The 17,855-nt window shown below is 37.1% G+C and overlaps 3 protein-coding genes across 5 annotated transcripts in view; 2 read left to right on the top strand and 1 right to left on the bottom strand.

The window, feature by feature from the left end:
- The window catches only part of ci (transcriptional activator cubitus interruptus), a 38,773-nt gene extending 34,855 nt beyond the window's left edge, over positions 1 to 3,918 (top strand). For both annotated transcript variants that reach the window (XM_088029162.1, XM_088029163.1), the window contains exons 6-12: positions 20 to 169; positions 221 to 385; positions 512 to 742; positions 794 to 964; positions 1,015 to 1,380; positions 1,432 to 1,644; positions 1,699 to 3,918. In XM_088029162.1, coding sequence (XP_087885288.1) covers positions 20 to 169; positions 221 to 385; positions 512 to 742; positions 794 to 964; positions 1,015 to 1,380; positions 1,432 to 1,644; positions 1,699 to 3,522 — 3,120 coding nt within the window. In that variant the 3' untranslated portion in view covers positions 3,523 to 3,918. The remainder of the gene's footprint in view (positions 1 to 19; positions 170 to 220; positions 386 to 511; positions 743 to 793; positions 965 to 1,014; positions 1,381 to 1,431; positions 1,645 to 1,698) is intronic.
- A 244-nt stretch (positions 3,919 to 4,162) lies between these two features.
- On the top strand, positions 4,163 to 9,339 carry LOC148179000 (WD repeat-containing protein 3). Its single transcript, XM_088050508.1, has 13 exons — positions 4,163 to 4,453; positions 4,506 to 4,715; positions 4,762 to 4,959; positions 5,014 to 5,190; positions 5,241 to 5,437; positions 5,485 to 5,865; positions 7,182 to 7,341; positions 7,388 to 7,615; positions 7,962 to 8,231; positions 8,280 to 8,519; positions 8,572 to 8,759; positions 8,807 to 9,029; positions 9,079 to 9,339. Exons 1-13 carry the CDS (start codon positions 4,283 to 4,285, stop codon positions 9,244 to 9,246), a joined length of 2,811 nt encoding a protein of 936 aa, XP_087906634.1. The 5' UTR covers positions 4,163 to 4,282; the 3' UTR covers positions 9,247 to 9,339.
- A 1,532-nt stretch (positions 9,340 to 10,871) lies between these two features.
- LOC148178999 (uncharacterized) overlaps positions 10,872 to 17,855 on the bottom strand; it is a 59,196-nt gene continuing 52,212 nt past the window's right edge. For both annotated transcript variants that reach the window (XM_088050510.1, XM_088050509.1), the window contains 3 exons: positions 12,385 to 12,556; positions 11,427 to 11,488; positions 10,872 to 11,208 (listed from right to left, as the gene is read on the bottom strand). In XM_088050510.1, the coding sequence (XP_087906636.1) occupies positions 10,895 to 11,208; positions 11,427 to 11,488; positions 12,385 to 12,556 (548 nt within the window). In that variant the 3' untranslated portion in view covers positions 10,872 to 10,894. The remainder of the gene's footprint in view (positions 11,209 to 11,426; positions 11,489 to 12,384; positions 12,557 to 17,855) is intronic.

Raw genomic sequence — 17,855 nt, 5'->3', positions numbered from 1 at the left:
TTTTAAACTTCCGTTACAGCACATCAACAACGATCACATACATGCCAACAAGAAGTCTTTTGTATGTAGGTGGGATGGGTGTTCGCGGGACGAAAAACCCTTCAAAGCTCAATACATGCTGGTGGTACACATGAGAAGACATACAGGGGAAAAACCGCACAAATGCACGGTATTTGACAAATCTTCTCTCTCGTTGTCCCTCTAACTAATTTCTTTGCAGTTTGAAGGTTGTGTCAAGGCATATTCCAGGCTTGAAAATCTCAAGACGCACTTACGATCTCACACTGGTGAAAAACCATACACTTGCGAATATCCTGGATGCTCCAAGGCGTTTAGTAACGCATCGGATCGAGCAAAACACCAAAACCGAACCCACAGCAATGAGGTAAGTCGTCATTTCAATTATCCAAACATTTATCATTATGACTATTTCTGTTGCTCTCTTGGAAGTTTTCACTGTAAGTAGAAATGGGGAAAGTTAACAAAAACCAATTTATTTCATTTTTTAAAGAAACCCTACGTGTGTAAAGCTCCAGGATGCACAAAGCGGTACACCGATCCAAGCTCCCTCAGAAAGCACGTAAAAACGGTACATGGTGCTGATTTTTACGCCAACAAAAAACACAAAGGAGTGGATGGAGGCTCTGAAGATGGTGCTACAGGTTTGGACTCAAGTCCTCGAAGTGAGGACATGCAAAGTCATAAAACTGCCAGTCTTAGTAGTCCAAGTATCAAATCAGAGGTAAGAATCAGGTGTCACTTTAATGTTGCCGTACTAACAATTTTTGTTTAGTCGGATGTTAATTCACCGGGGCATCAACAACAAGGAAGTCCTCTTGGAGCTACACAGCTGGCTGGTGGCTGCAACGACGAGTTTTCTGTAGACATGGCTGCACCAGTACAAAGAAACGGTCCTATTGATGATCCACTCTGGGCTTATGACGCGGATTTAGAGGGAATTGGGGTAACTACATTATCACGAATGGTGGATTTATTATTAATACTTTTCTTTAGATTGAAGACTTACCTGCTGCCATACGAGGGATGGTCGAGGTAGGTGGAGGAGGAGTCGTAGTCAGTGAAAGAAATCCACGGATCAGAATGAAACCACCCGTACAAACCAAACCAGCTAACCCTACAATGATACGCAGAAACATCGGAATAACGGAGATCAACAGGAGGATCAACGACTTGAAGATGGAAGGCACTGTGACTGGTGCTCAAACTAAAACACAGTTTACTGAATTACAACAAAGGCTACAACCACCTGGGGGAACACAAGCGCAAATTAGAAGAGATAGCAATTCAACAGTGAGCTCCTATTATGGAAGCATGAAGAGCGCGGACTACAACAGCAGAAAAAGCAGTTTGGCTTCTCACGTAAGACTGACATTTAAAAATCCGTTGGGTGTACTAGTCAAGATTTTATAGGCTTCAAGTATGAGACCGGGTGTGACCCCTGGATCATTCTACGATCCGATTTCTCCTGGAGACTCTAGAAGATCAAGTCAGTTGTCAACTGCTACAACTGGAGGAACTTGCGTGCCTCCATCACCACCTTCGCATTTACTCGCAGGTCAACTACAAGGGCTGAGAAATGTTCCAGGACGGGTGACAGTTGGCGGAGGGAATTTAGTATTACAAGTACGACGATTTAAAAATTACTTGAGCAAAATGTTATTTGGGTACTTTTTGCAGACACAAAATGTTTCTCTCCAGCAGACAGCCCTGCAGCAAACCTGGATGTCGAACAATTTCGGAGAAAACATTCCACCGTCAAGTACAGCGGCCAGCACCGATACAACCACAAGAAGAATGTCGGAGCCATGTCATACTCTCACGGACAGGAAGAGTCCCCCACCACGACCAGCTTCAGTAACCTTATCTCCATTGAAAGGAACTGTTAATTCGTCTGAATTACATCCTAATCAAGCGGTCGTTCTGGATGAAGTAGGAGAAGGAGAAATGGTAGAAAATAAGTTGGTGATTCCCGACGAAATGGTGCATTATCTGAGTCAAGTCGCTGATAATCAGAATAATGACTTCAGTACTGCAATGAGTTGGTCAGAATCAAATCCTAACTCCACGTTACAAAAACCTTTACCCAGTCCGAGTCAAACTTTACCGTCACCATCAGCGATTATGCCGTCTCCAAATGAAATCAATCAAGTGATGCCTTCACCAACAGGTTTGAATGAAATGATGCCTTCTCCGGGTTATCATGTTCCACAAATGATGCCGTCGCCAGCGTCGAACTTGACCCATATGCTACCGTCCCCAGCTAGCAATTTCAATCAAATCATGCCATCACCGTCATCGAATTTCGGTTCGATACAAAATCCAATGCTTTCACCGGCACCAAGCATGAACCAAATGGTACCTTCACCTGCGCCTAACATGAACCAGATGATACCATCACCAATGTCGGTCCGGTGTCATTCTCAATTAATGTCACCCGGCAGTAACCAAATGTCTATTCAAAGCCCGAATCCTCAAGTGGTACCCCAGAATTGTAACATGATGCAACACAATCAAGTGATGCAAAACGGTGTGATGTTACGCAGCAACCAAATGGTACAACAGAATCAGTGTTACAATCGAACAGTGAATCATGGTATGTGTTATGTACAACATGGAGTAACATGGGACAATAATCAGAGCCGACAATGCCACAATCCAAATATGATGACCCAGCCAAACGAACACCACAATGTCTGTCATCTGCAGAATGCCAACAATGACTACACTTGTAGACCGCAAATGCCAGTAAACAATAGTTATGTCCCTTCAGGTATGCCTGCAAATAACGGAGCTCAATGTGCAAATCATTACAGCCAAATATGTAATCCCAATGGTTATGTTCCAAACGGTTGTCCATCCACTAAACCTGTGAATAGTTACCCTTGCAACACTAACGTGTATCCCCGAATTCAAAGTCCAGGATACAACTGCATGCCCAATATGAACGAACCTTTACCATCTCCCGCGATGGCAACGCCTGCACCTACAGAAATGATGACACAACCCCAACAGGCTCAGATGAGCCGTCCTTGTACTCATTTCAATCAAACTTGCTACCAACCCCCGTTTAATCAGTGCATGCCGACGGCCCCAAACCAAATGCAAAATTGTAATAACTGTAACTGTCGAAATCAACCTCATAAGTGTTACCATCAGTGCAGAAGCAACACTGAAATTCAGTGCAAAGATATCAGTCAGTCGCAGATGTCGCCGGGAACTGTTAATCAATCGGCCCCGGCTAATGGTAATGCTAATAATGGAAACGGTGCTAATAGAACAACCGTGGAACCTCTGGGGATGCGACAAGACACGTATCAAAGAACATTGGAGTACGTGCAAAACTGTCAGTCGTGGGTTTCGAATTCGGACATGGTCAGTAGCAGTACTCATCCCTTAGCAAAGTGCACAGACACCACAAGTTCAAATATGGTAGTTAATGATATGACTTCATCGCTCAGTTCCTTATTAGAAGAAAACAGATATTTACAAATGATCCAATAGTTCAAAAACTGCCAGCCATATAGTAATCTGGCTGTGTGTTATTTTACATCAATTTTAATGTGTTTTAACGTTTTCGTATCGATTGTATAAAATGTAAATTATTGTGATATTAAACTTGTAATTATATAATTTTTGAGCAATATTTAAATAGAAAAGGCTTTAATGTTTGTATATTAATATTTGTGTATAAAGTTATACATATTTTAAACGCAATTTATTTATAACATTGAATTAATTGGAGGTCCATGATCTCATTTTAATAAGGCCATTTACTGCCATGTTCATATCAGACAATAAGTACACATATTTTATAAAAATAAGTTGTACATATTTTAGTTTTAGAATAATATTTTGTATTTGCTATAGAAGATTATTTAATAAATGAAACGCTTAAAATTTGTCCATGATTTCAAAATGTCAATCCGAGATTTGAATTTGAATTTACCGGTTTCGGTGCTCTCACTAACACCAACATAAGAGTATTTAAGTACTATCAAAGTTAATTAAAATGTTAATTAAGACACAAGCACAAGCTTTATGCCATAGAATAGTTGTTGATATAAAATTGATTAAAAAAACGTGAAGAATACTTTTTGTGAATTAGGGTCTATTAGGGTATTACAACTATCCTGTTGGCACCATTGAGTGTCAAAACAAGGTGTTTAAAAGTGAGGTTGTGTGTACATTAACCTAACTTTTTCACATGTTTTCGCATATTGTTTAAGTGAACAAAAACCGGAACATTTAAGGAATTTCCAGCATGGGTTTAACGAAACAGTATTTACGTTATATTCCTGCAGGAAACTTTAATATAATAGCCAGCCAAAACTGTAATGTTGCATTTGTAACTTTGGAAGGCCAGGAAGGCAGGTTTGTTGCTGCTGGAGCTTGTGAGCACATTGTTATTTGGGATCTCAGATTGGGCGAAAAGGTATTTTTTCCTGTTTTTACTGTAAAAATAGAAATGATTTTTTTATTAACAGGCTCAAGTGATTCCTGGAGAAAAAGCGGTTGTTACAGCTATTTGTGCCAGTCCTAATAAGCGCCATTTAGCTGCGGGTTATGACGATGGAAATGTACAAGTTTACGACTTGAAATCAGCTGAAGTGATCAGCATATTTTCAGGTCATCGATCTGAAGTTACTACTTTGGTTTATGACAATTATGGACACAAATTAGCATCAGGCGCTAAGGTTTATTCGTTGTATTAATGATGGAAAGTTGTACAATTTCTTTTAGGACACTGACGTTATTGTTTGGGACACTGTTGCTGAAACTGGACTGTGTAGATTGTCAGGACATAAGGGACCAATTACACAAGTTACTTTTATGGCACAACATCCAATTTTAATAACAGCGTCAAAAGACAGTTTTGTTAAATTTTGGGACTTGGATACCCAACATTGTTTCAAGACGTTAATTGGCCACAGGACAGAGGTGTGTAACCAGAAATGTGTAAATAAAAAAAATGCCAACACCAATTAATTTTAGATATGGGGCTTAACTTTAATGAAAGATGACAATTATCTGGTAACAGGCTGTGGAGATGCTGAACTAAGAGTTTGGAAATTGTCGCAAAAAGATCCTGACTCAGAAAGTAAGAATTCTCTTGACCATTTAACTACAACATTAGAGTTAGTTGATCTGCATGACTCGGATGATCCTAATGTAAGAATTTTTCCTAAGAGGATCTATCAGTATTAATCAATCAATTTTAGCATCCTCTACAATGCCATAAAGTGGGATCTCTATTAAGAGCAGGAAAAGGACGAGTAGTTTCACTTTTTAGTGATGGTAGTGGTCAAGTTGTTGGTTGTCATGGTACAGACATGCAATTAGAGCTCTTCTACTTTTGTTCTGATGATGAAGCTCAAATCCGTTTGAAAAAGCGATTAAAAAAAGAAAGGAAGAAAAAGTAAGGCTTTGGTAATCACCATTTATGATTAGTCATGTTTTTTGTAGCAAAGAGTCATCTGACACAGCAGAAAAGCAAGAGCAAGAAAATCAAGACTTGCAACTTAGCCTTAGAGATGAGGTGAAAAGGCTGGTTCCTATAAAATTATCAAACAAACCAAAATCATTGGACTTAGTCCTTGGAAATGGTGGTGAATTAAGAGTTGCAGTAAATTTATCCAACAATATTGTAGAACTGCATACAATTCAAACTCATGTAAAAAATGCTGAATCAAGCTGTTTGAGATCAATTCTAACTCAGGGACATCATAGTGAAGTTAGATCTGTTAGTTTCAGCAATGATAGCTTAGCTATTGTCTCTGGGAGTGCTGAAGCTATAAAAATGTGGAATCGGCCGTCCCAGGCTTGTTTAAGGACTGTTAATACTGGGTGAGTTTTTCTTTGTTTTCATTATGCAAGGAAGTGCATACTGGTAATTTAAATAAATGGAAAAAATATATTTAACGAACGGGTTGAGTTGATGGTTTCAATTAAATTTTGTGATTACTGTAATCCATTTTTTGCAATTTGAATATTAAGTGGGATTTAAACTAAAACAAAACCAGTATAACATCATGGAAGCTCAAAGTTTCGTAGCCTATTTTTGAATCCTGTCTTTCTTGATATAGGTGATTCACAAGTTCGAAATTTCCTATGATCTAAAATTAATTAAGTTAGTTGCAAGAGGCATTGAGAATACGAATATAACTTTGTTGGATAGTTCGCTTTGTCGAAGAAAAAAACTTTGGTCATGTCTGGTTTTAACGAACGGAAAAGGAACAATGATGTTATCGATTTTTACACACATGCATTATGCACTTTGCACTTCCGATTGTGTCATTTCAGTGAAACACTTCTCATAGTGGTTTGTCACGCGACAACCCAAATCCTGCAATGCATTAAGTTTTATAATGACTGCGACACGATCAGTTTGAAAAGAAGCGACAATTGTCGGATTACAGTTTGGACATACCAAGTTGGAAGTTCAACTTTACCATCGTCAGTTTCAGTCTTTTGCAATCATCTTATTATCCAATTTACGAATTGTTTTAAGTCCTTCTGAGTATAATTTTAGCAATGATAATTTATGTGCTTATTTTAAACAATATCTGACTTTACTAATAGACCAGTTACCGGTCGAAATGGAATATAATTTTGACGAGTTTTTGTAACAGACCCTTCACACTTACTTCCGAAGAGGTAAAGACTCATATTTATCTATCAACTGTGAAACAATAAGAATCTGATGTTCTGGTTATCTAATGAATGTGAATTTGCATGCCGGTTTTGTGTGATTTTGAACATTCATTGAATAATTTTCGAACAATCCCCGCAGTAATGCCACAATGAGCACTCATTGTGTGAAACAACTTGAAAGTGAATCTACTTTTCCATTTTCACCGTGGAACTGCCGCATACATACAATTTCATTTCCACATGACGTGTCTTTTAAGACACAATGCAGTTACATCTGTTGCAATAAAAAACAACCTTCGTGTCTCTTATCAATTTAAAAAGTTCTGATCTCACATTTGCGTAAAAAACATTATTAATGAGATTAGCGGTGCATTTTACGCAGTTTTTACTTGCGTGTCACCCAGTTACACTTGATGAACTTCATGTTTCATGTCATTCGAAAAAATCTTAACAAAGCTTTTCTTGCCTTTCATTCCTTTGTTTTCCTCAAATTTAATTCTGTTAAACAGGTATGTATTATCATCTATCTTTGTCCCTGGAGATCGTCACGTCTTGGCGGGTTTAAAGGATGGAACTTTGTTGATTATTGACATAGCGGCGGGAGATGTATTAGAGGAGATACCAGCTCACAACCAAGAATTGTGGTCCATTTGTTTACAACCTGATCAAGTACGAGAGAATCAACATTAGAGACACATTTAACGATTTTTTTCAGAGGGGTTGTGTCACCGGCGGCGGGGACAAAACAGTAAAATTTTGGCAATTCGAACTCGTGGTCGATGAGAAGAGCGAAAGCAAAGCTAAAGTTTTGTCTCTGTTGCATTTGCGGACGTTGAAACTCGAAGAATCTGTTTTATGTGTCAAGTTGTCACCGAATGGGAAATTCGTCGCTGTAGGGTTGTTGGATTCCACTGTGAAAATATTTTTTGTGGATACGTTCAAGGTAGATCTTATCTGTGGAAAAATGTGTTTCCTCCCTTGAACAGGAAATCTCTTTCCTTGTTCTTATAATAATATGAAGGAATGTTGCCTACCATATTAAATTGCTCATTATAATACTCGCAAAGTTTACTGTACGGCATTTTTTAATGGGGAAAGTTGCGTATTATTATATGTTGCCACAATTTTTTTACCAGCTAAACAGCCATTTATAATCCAATCGAGTCTGAATAGGAAATTAGTAATTAGCTTGCATAAACTATAAAAAGGCAATGAAGAAAGCATTTTCCTGTGGGAGCAAGAAATGTAAATTCTAAAGGGTTTTCTTAACTTCGTAAAACCTCTTCCAGTTCTACCTGTCGTTGTACGGCCACAAGCTACCGGTTCTCTGCATGGACATCTCCTCAGACTCCACTTTGATAGCAACAGGATCGGCTGATCGCAATGTAAAAATTTGGGGAATGGATTTTGGTGATTGTCACAAAAGTCTTTTTGCCCACGAAGACTCCGTCACTGGTTTACAGTTCGTCCCTCGCACCCACTACTTTTTCACGTGCGGGAAAGACGGGAAAGTGAAGCAATGGGATGGTGATACCTTCGATAAAGTTATTACTCTTCAAGTAAGTTACCTTTTCGCCGTCTAAAACCGTTTGAAACGAAAATTGCAGGGCCACGCGGGCGAAGCTTGGGCTTTATCGGTGAGCCCGAACGGTCAATATGTTGTTTCATGCGGTGCAGATCGCGTGTTGCGACTTTATGAAAAATCGGACCAACCTTTGGTTTTACAAGACGAACAAGAAGAAGAAAGAGAACAACAGGAAGTGCTCGCTACTGGAGAACAAACTGTTATTCCTGGCCAAAGCAATCTGAATTTACCTTCGAAGAAAACAGTTGGAAGTGAGAAAGCGGTAAGTGTTTCTATGGGTATGAATTTATATAATTATGTTAACATTCAATCAGGCTGAAAGCATTCTTGAGTGTTTGGAAATTTGTGAAAAATACAAAGAACAGTTGGCTGAACATGAAGCCTTGCAAGCGGCTTCAACCCAGAATTTACCATTACCTCAACCACCTTTGCTGATGCAAGCTTTGAATGTGTCAACACCAGACGACTTTCTTCTGGAAACCATTAGAAGGATACGTCCAAGGTTGGTTACCCGTTAGACGAATCGTACGATTTTAACATTTTTTATAGTGACTTGGAGGAGGCTTTATTGTTGTTACCATTCAACTCGGTTTGCGAAGTGCTACAAATTTTGCCGGCTCTGATAGCAAGAGGAGACCAAATAGAACTAGTATGCAAAATTTCAATTTTCTTGTTGAAATTGCATCACGCACCAGTCGTTGCTAATCATACGTTGTTGCTCACATTAAAACAGTTACAGAAGTTAGCTTTTACAAAAGTACAAGAGATAAGGGTATGCTGTATTTCTCGTTTTATCATTCTGTTTTAATACGCTGTTGCAGGACATGGTGGGATATAATTTATTTGGGATGCAATTTATGCAAAGGGAAATTGAAAGCGCTGAAGGCGTGCAGTTGTTCAGAGACGCAACACTAGACAAGAAGAAAGGAGACAAAAAAAGAAGACAACGAGAAAAACTGAAGAGATCGATGATCGTATTAAACAGTTGATAAAACAGGATGTGATATTGTAGGATGTAAATGTCATAAATGAAAATCAAGTACCATAATATTTCTTATTACTGTTTTAAGTTCATTACATATGTGAAAATAAACAAATCAGTATTCTAACATTTTTCAAAATTATATACAAGTATTTAGACAAAAATTAAAAAATGAGGCCAAATTAAAACTACACTGAAACAACTCAGTGTAGAAGTTGATCGTTTACAAAAGAAAATTAATATATTAACAATATTAATACTTGAAGTTTGATATATTCTGTACGGCTCAAACAAAACGTATCAATATAAAAAAGCATAAATAATATCATGAACAAACAAAGTGGTAAGCGACGATGTCATTTGAGCTGCACAAAAGATAACACTTGGGCTTTGGTTTGGGGGCGTAAATTAACAAATTTACGGCATTAACAACTGGCAAACAGGTATTTGGCCTAATACCAAAATCACAAATATCACTAGAGCGTTAAATAAATAGTTATATATTATGTTAGAATACTTGAATAATTTAAAAATAATACAATAGGGTAAAAGATATTTGTAGTTTTGGTATGGGAACTCGGTCTTCTAAAATAATACAAAAGTTTATTTACTTTAATAAGTTAGGAACCAAGTGCTTATAATAAATATTTAAATTACTAAATTACAATTATTATTATTGCCAATAATCGCGAATGAGCTAGCATTCGTTATTGGAATAAAGTTACTGCATATCTACATTTATACAACAAAAAATTCGATTCGTTTATCGGTGTTGTAAATTATTGATAGCGTGTACGTAAAAATTTACGAAAATATTTATTTGTAGTTCAGACATTAAGTGTATCTAGGAAATTATTGCTACTCTGCCTGATCTCAATCAATCACATCGTACAAATCCGACCAACATACTAAAAGTAGTATCTTATACACATCTATCAATAAATCAGTTATAAAAAATTACTCATTAAATCAACAATTTAACAATAACAACATTTGTTAGCGAGGTTTTGAATAAACGAATACATCCGGGAATGTAATATTTCAACAAACTAAAAAAAAGGATAATAATTTAAAATCATTCAATCTGCACAAGAAGTTCAAAACATACGTAACTGTGTATTATACAATTTGTTTTTATTAAAATACCTCGGGAAGGTACCTATATACATATATTTCATTTAAATAACTTAATAACTTAAAGTTCAGACTTACATATATCAGACTTGCTGTACAAATACACTGTTTAATACAGTTCTGCCACTGCGAGAATGCAAAAGTCATAGCTAACAAGGATGGTTAAACAATGCAAAACGTTGCATTCTGCATAATTTGACTACAGACAACCGAACGGACGAGTTAAACCAGATTGAAGTCGAACAAACTGTAACGAATTTGCGAAATGTTAGATTAATTAACATCAACTTTAAACCGTAAATTGCTGCCAAAGGATTGACAATCGAGTTGCAGAGAAAAGCTGCACGAGGTGAAGAATAAAAATGAAACGAGTTAACATAGCAAAGCTGCATATAACAAGTGCTACTCACTTCTGTATTAACTTTTTTATACAAGGCATTGATTTAGTCCGTGACTTTTTTTTTAATTTTATAACACAATTAAAGCCGACATCACTGTTAATTTGAATAGCAGTTTGCTAGCTATGCACTACACACATCGCGATTGATCGCATGCGTGTATCGTGGCGACCTGTTCCAGCCGACCTCCTTGGAATCGCCCGCCTCCTGCACCGCCACTGGTATATCCGCCGGCGGATTCGTCCGCCATCGGGTGCCGAATGTCGGCGTATTCAAAGGGGTAGTATGTCCATCCACGCAGTCCGTCCCTGCACGGGTTTTACTGTAACGTTTATACTGTAGATACACAACGATGCACACTATCACCACTAAAAAAACCGCTATCGTTGCTCCTCCTGCTATACTCGCCGTTTCCAACATGTACCTTCGTTGTGACGCTGCAAAGAAATTCACAAATTAGCGAAAATACATTCATTTTAATGAGGCTATGATTTCTAGTTCATTTCCCTTTCATTTCACTCGTTAGCCGGAACAAGAAAGAACGGTAAAATATGGAGAAGATGCCACCAAGGAGATTACTTAGTTTAATGAAAATGAAATCAAAGGCTTTTATTGCTCGAAAGCTTTATTTGTTAGTAAATTAAAAGATACTTACGCAAATACGAACCGTCTAAATCTTTGTATTCACATCTAGGACCCATATAACCGTCTGCACACCTGCAACAAAGATAAACTCCAATTAAAACACTAATCATTAAAATTAAAGCTTTCACTCTATTTTAATAAATATCCACTTGATAAGATTTTACGAGCATTACGGAACTGAGTTAATTAAATTATTGTAAATTAAAATAACGAACTACTAAATGAACTTGGGAACGGTTGTGAACTTTAACAAAATAGCGAATTACTCAACTGTTTAATCCGAAAGACACGAAATATGAATTATGTGAGGACTTGAGATCATTAATAATCATGAACCTTTTATTCGAGGTTTGAGGAAGAAAAAGATTACTTCATTAGAGGAAACGCAATGTTTGTATGTTTTATTTATTAGCTCGTGTTGCTACTTTTGGAAGATTGTCTATAATTGCACTGCAGAATGTATGCATTTATCATGAAAAAACTTACAGTGAATATTACTCAAATTAGCATGAACGTAATATATCTCAACTCAGACATTACGTGGACGCATTAAACATAAGACCATTAATAAAAGTGACACATTAAAGTGTCTTTTAATTAAGAAGGTGGAAAGTTCTAACACGATACACGTCAAGCAGTTAGCGTTTGCAAAAACGTCCAATAATAAATTTGAAATTTAACTCCTTTTCTTTCCATCTTCACAGAAAGTACTAAGCTGTTATTGAACAAGTTAACACGTTTTTTCCTACAGATGTTGAAGCTTAACTTTAAGGTTTCCTAATCTTTAAAAAATCTTCCTGTGAAAATCACGACACTGCCAAAAGCGTTATTACAAAATCTCCTCTTCCTTCACCGCAAAATCGACCTCTCGTTCAATCCATTCATCTTTTCATATGAATTATACATATCGTAACCGCAAGAATGAGTAAGTCGGAAACAATAATTTTTACTTTAATGTTTGTACTTACTCGCAATTGTATAGGAGGGAATCGCCAATTTTGACGGTAAAGCACGTTGCTCCGTTAAGGCAGTAGTAAGCCGCATACGCCGGCGGACATTCGTACGTGTGGAATGTGATGTTCGGCCGTGCAGTTGGTGCTGGAGGCCTCGGTTTCGGTGTGGTGCGTGACGAACACGCATCTGCAACAGAAAACAATGCAAATAAACGACATGACAACACATTACATGTAAATTTAAAGATGCTTTATTCGTACTGTCTTTACATCATGAAGGTACTCTCAAATTATATAGAGATAACAAAGAACAAATTGAGTACTTTATGTGTTAACTGTACATGATGGAAATTACTATCATTACACATGAACATTTACTGCACTTTTTTTTAAATACCCGTTTGGAAATATTGACAATGTTATTGGAGAAGTGTTTTTGTTATAATCTCATAATATTATTTTAACACTGTTACTAACAGCGCCTTTTAATTATCCATAATATCTAAGTATTACTTTTATTGTACTGTGGAAGACTTCGTTAAAATAGCAGTAATTTTAGTTTTCATATCCATATTTTTGCTGATCCTGCTATTACTCTAATGAGTACTAACCGGTGCAATTTTTGCCTTTTTTATTGATTGGAACTGCCACTTTCGGAGTCTGTATGCTCGAATTAAATATGTTACAAAATTGTACACACCGTAAGAAATTCAGTTTTTTCTTTTTAGATACATTAAATTTATTAGCTTGTATACGCTTATCCAATTTATTAGTTTTTTGCAAAAAGTAAAACCAAGAAATGCCGCAATTTGCATTATAATTGAATGTATGTATCTATCTTTTTGTGGCAATGATGTATTTATAAATGAAATAATTAGAGTATATTATAGTAAATTCATAAGGTCATTGGTTGATTAATTAATTATTATTATTTATTTAATGATTCGTTTACGTTACTGTTTTTCTGCTTTCCTGTTGATAATTGCATGTCATTATTAAGAAGCGATAATTCATGTCAACAGCACATTAATGAAAGAGTGAAATTAACCTAAAACAAAATGTGAACGTTCTTTTATTGCTGTTAAATCAGCTTACAATCTGACCACTATATGCTGAATCTAACGTTTGCGTGCCGCGACTAGGAAATGGACTAGTTTTTAATGATAAATGATCCATCAAACCCATTTGTTATTCTGATGTGATTTCTGTGATTTTGACAAAATTGTTGTTTTGAAGAGTTGATTAACCGAAACGTGCATATTTTAAACGTGACTGTACTGAATAACAAACACCTTTTCTCCCTAATCTATTATATCGTCGATCTCCCGATCAATCCCTCACATAAAATAGGATATCGGCATAATAAATAACCAGGCAGTGCATAAACATGTTGACAGAGAGACCTTGGGCATGTTATGTTGCGAATTTCACGGCACCCTGCTCGACACAATGCGCAGGGTTTACCATGCATATTTTCCCCATCCATAGGGTATATAATAGACGTCATTCAAACTGACGGCAAGATTACCGGTAATCCACTTTCACGACAAACGACCGTGGCAGAATGATAATCCTCCCTGGTTTCACTAACCGAAGGACGGTATCGAAAAAATGTCTGCCGTAATTAGTTCAATAAAGATCCTTTCGGCTGATGTATTTCGACGTCAAACTTACAGTAACTTCGAATAAGGCGCTCTGTTATTAGACCGTGATTTGTGAGAGGTTCGATTAATTTGCCGCGTTGCTACCTGCCTCCTACTGATTCTTTTACATTGCGTTCTCTCAGGAATGCACCTTTACGAATTTCCCACAACTGATTTTAAATAGCTTTGATTAAGTGGAGAAGTTGCGGGAAGAAAATTGGACACTTCAAGGCGTGCAGTTTCTCGCTTGAAGGACTAGGATATGTCTCGAATGTATTTGCTACTTGCATTATTAATTTGGTAGTAAAAGTCAAAGCAACGCCTGTAAATACTAAATTTATAGTACGCATTAAAGTGCTGCCATTCCCAATGTCGCCTATAATCCACTCACATTTAATAATATTTTGGATTACTATCTTGCAGTTCCGCATTAAAATAATTACATTATATACCAGTGATAAACGCAGGCTGCACTTTAAAAACCCATTAAAAGGGCCAAACTTATATTACGAGTTATTGGCATGGTTGAACACCACAACAGCTAGGAAAAAAAAAAAAAAACAAAAAAAAAATGGTAATTTTCAGTGTAATTTTCGTGTACTTAAATTTATTTATTTGTTCATATAAATCGATTTCAGTTGCTGACAAAAAATATTTGTGTCGGAACTATTTGATCGTGACAGGTTGCAATAAATATTTAAAAGTATTTACTAAGAACGAACGTTTTTGTTGACAATAAGATTGTGATAAACACGAAAGGCAAACACGGTTTTTTGTATGTCGCCAAACCACTACACTGCTTTGTTAGTTAAACAACATTGATAATAAACGCAATATCAATATCAATTTCGTATTCCATATTGTACCAGATTGACAAAACTAACCTTCTGTTTCCGTGTTTGTGAAAAGCTCCGCTTGAGCCCAAATGTTCCACAGTCAACTGCAAATAATTTATAGATTTCGTGTGATCCCTCCGTTTCAAAAATGTCAGTTTAATTTCGGCATTTCTCGGTTAAATAGACTTCTGCGTTTTCTCCCCTTAATTTCCGATACAACCCCGTCTTTAAAAAAAGAAACTTTTTTACGCCCGCAAAACAGATGCTCTAGGGGTGAATTAACTTGAAACCCCATCCACTGATTACCTAATATCAGCAAACACGAGATACTCTTCATTTTCTATACCCAAAACCTCACTTCTTATTCGATCCCTATTATTATTGTCACAATTGTACGGTAATTATTGTATAGTTTGCTCTTCTATGGCACGTGTTAGGCCATTTTTTTCCTAACACCATATGCCTGAGGAAAAAAAATTGGTTTTATATTAACAGTATACACACAAGGGCGGCGCCTGTGACGGCGCGAGCCATATGGTACGCAAGAAATGACGCGGTGTAGAATAACATCGTAGGTCCATGGGTTACAACCTAAGCTGATCCATTGTTCCTTGGGTCAAACCAGCGGTCATTCTGTCCGTCTATTGTTGTCCAAACTTTCCAATAAACTCGATGAAAAGATCCTCTCATTGCCCGGATTAATGGATCGGTTTGGATGGGGATGGTTTTATTAGTCCGAATGAAATGGGGGATGTCCTTTTATGTCAAAAAGGTAACAATAAGCGATGACGAACGACCTTTCACGTTTTGTTTTGACACAAATGATCAATATCGCACATTTTGTGAAATAATTACGACTAAACAGTTTAGTTTTTGTCCAAGTTGACATTTATTATACTGTGTGGAGATTGCAACCGACGATAATTATAAAACAATTTTCCTTGTAGCGATAAATCGTGCTCGTTGAAGTTTACAATAATGCGATTTAATAAAGTCGCAATTAATCAAACTCATCTAGGTAACGAAATTTCGCACATAACTCATGTAAACGTAATGTGGTTTGCATTGTTCGTGATTACGAATGAAAAGTTTTGCATTATGCAGAGCTAAACATATGAATTTTATGCAGTTTCCTTGATGTAGACATTGTGTTTCTTTTGTTGCATCGTTAAAATGGTCGGGCAGACAATGTGACAATTACAAGTAATTACTCGAGCAAACCACCGAATCGGCACACATTGTGGGACAAAAAATACACACCATAATAAATAAATAAATAATACGATAACTTAGTGGTAAGCCAATGCTGAAATTTTTCCACACCAAATGTGTAGATCGTATCAATGACAATCTTCCTACACCGGTCGTATTTTCATCCGGCCTATAATAATCTCCTCCATCAAGAATGGTTTATTTTACTGAAAAATAATTATAGTCGGGTAATCACTAATCATTAATCGGCCACAACGCACCGCGTTATTTATCTTAGCCATCCAATCTGGAAATCTCGAAATTGAATCTTTTGCCTGAAGCACTGTTGACATCACCTCTCACCACACACAACCATCGTGGAAATTTCATCTATAAGTTGTAGTTTATTTAGCAAATTAGTAAAAACACACCGTCAGCCATCTGTGCCAAATCCTCGTGCACACCCACCTCGTCGGCAAAGCTTAGAAACCGTGCCGGTCTGCAATTATCGATGTCCAATGACAACATTGACGTACTAATCGGCTCACGGACCGTGTAGACAGGATAATTTCATAGCGCCCGCCCGCAACACATCATCTTTTTTTTTTCGCTTTTCTTCTTCTTAATCATCTCCATGTATCTGATGCTTGTGCTTTATCCAAAACGCGGCGGCCGAACTGCCATCGACTCTGGTAATTCTGTATGATTAAAGAGTAGGTTTTTTGTTGCTATTTTCTTCGTTTCGGTCGGACAAAGATTACTTGCCAACTTCGGTAATTTATGGTTGCCGAAAGTGGTTTTCGCGTTCTTCTACTCTGATTATCAAAAGGATTACCGGCGCGGGTGGCTACCCGCAAAGGACCACCGCCTAATCTCGGGATTTGTAAAAACGATTACAAGTCCACGGAAATTGGGTGGCCGCCAGAAAAAATAAAAAGACAACGGAGATATCAAACCAAGATAAACAGTAATAAAAAGCCTTGTCAAATATTTCTTGGAGGCTTTATTTTCCGGCGTCTTGATACTTAAGAAGCTCTTTTTTTTTACCACTTCCACGCGTGCGATTTCGACTTGGCGCTGCGGAATGTCACGGTTTCCGTGTTGTCGGTAGAATAATTAATAATCTTGAAGGAATATTTGAAATTTCCGATGACCATCGTTTAGGAACCGTACCGGCAGGACCACCATCGTGGCGGTCGGTACAAATCAAACAAGATGAAATATCGCGTGATAAATAAAATAGAACCAACCCGACAAAACCTATTCGATGTAGAAGCAGCAAGCAGCAGCAGTGGGTTCATGACATGATGGAAGTGAACAGTGTACTCCGTCGCAGCACTGTGCTATGCAGCATGCCGTCCTTAACAAGGACCACCTACTACTGCAACTCTACGGCGTTTGATTACAGGTCCGGATTCGCTCTAATTATTGAACGGTCACGCACAAATCACAGGGTCTTTAGAACCATATACACAAACAATTGTAGGTATTTTCTTTGGAATAATTGCTTAGTTAACCAAGATAAAGAGAAAGTAAAGTCACTTCCTCGTCTGATTTAACTTTTTGATCATCGTGGCTGAGTTTTACCGTTCTAAAATTATTCTCATTGATGTAGTAAATCTAGTCTAAAGAAATAAATTTTGAATCAACTATTTTGATCAAGCTTGATTGAAATCATCATACATTTTCCAGGAAGTAAATATTATATCAATAAACTATTTTTGTGAACAACCTAAAGTTTTCTCAAAGCAGTGTTCATATCACGAAACGGATTCGATTAAATTTTGATCGTCTTAGATAAATCATTTTAATCAAA

This window comes from Gnatocerus cornutus, chromosome 2, assembly GCF_029298725.1.
Source record: "Gnatocerus cornutus isolate USDA-ARS CGAHR chromosome 2, icGnaCorn1.1, whole genome shotgun sequence".
NCBI lineage: Eukaryota > Metazoa > Arthropoda > Insecta > Coleoptera > Tenebrionidae > Gnatocerus > Gnatocerus cornutus.
Note: the sequence above shows the minus strand (reverse complement) of the source record. Positions and strands in the feature narration are given on the sequence as shown.

Coding starts and splice junctions, on each gene's coding strand:
- LOC148179000 (XM_088050508.1), top strand. CDS start 4,283: ATGGGTTTAACGAAACAGTATTTACGTTATATTCCTGCAGGAAACTTT. Junction 5,866..7,181: donor TTAAGGACTGTTAATACTGG/GTGAGTTTTTCT, acceptor TCTGTTAAACAG/GTATGTATTATCATCTATCT. Junction 8,760..8,806: donor ATTAGAAGGATACGTCCAAG/GTTGGTTACCCG, acceptor CATTTTTTATAG/TGACTTGGAGGAGGCTTTAT.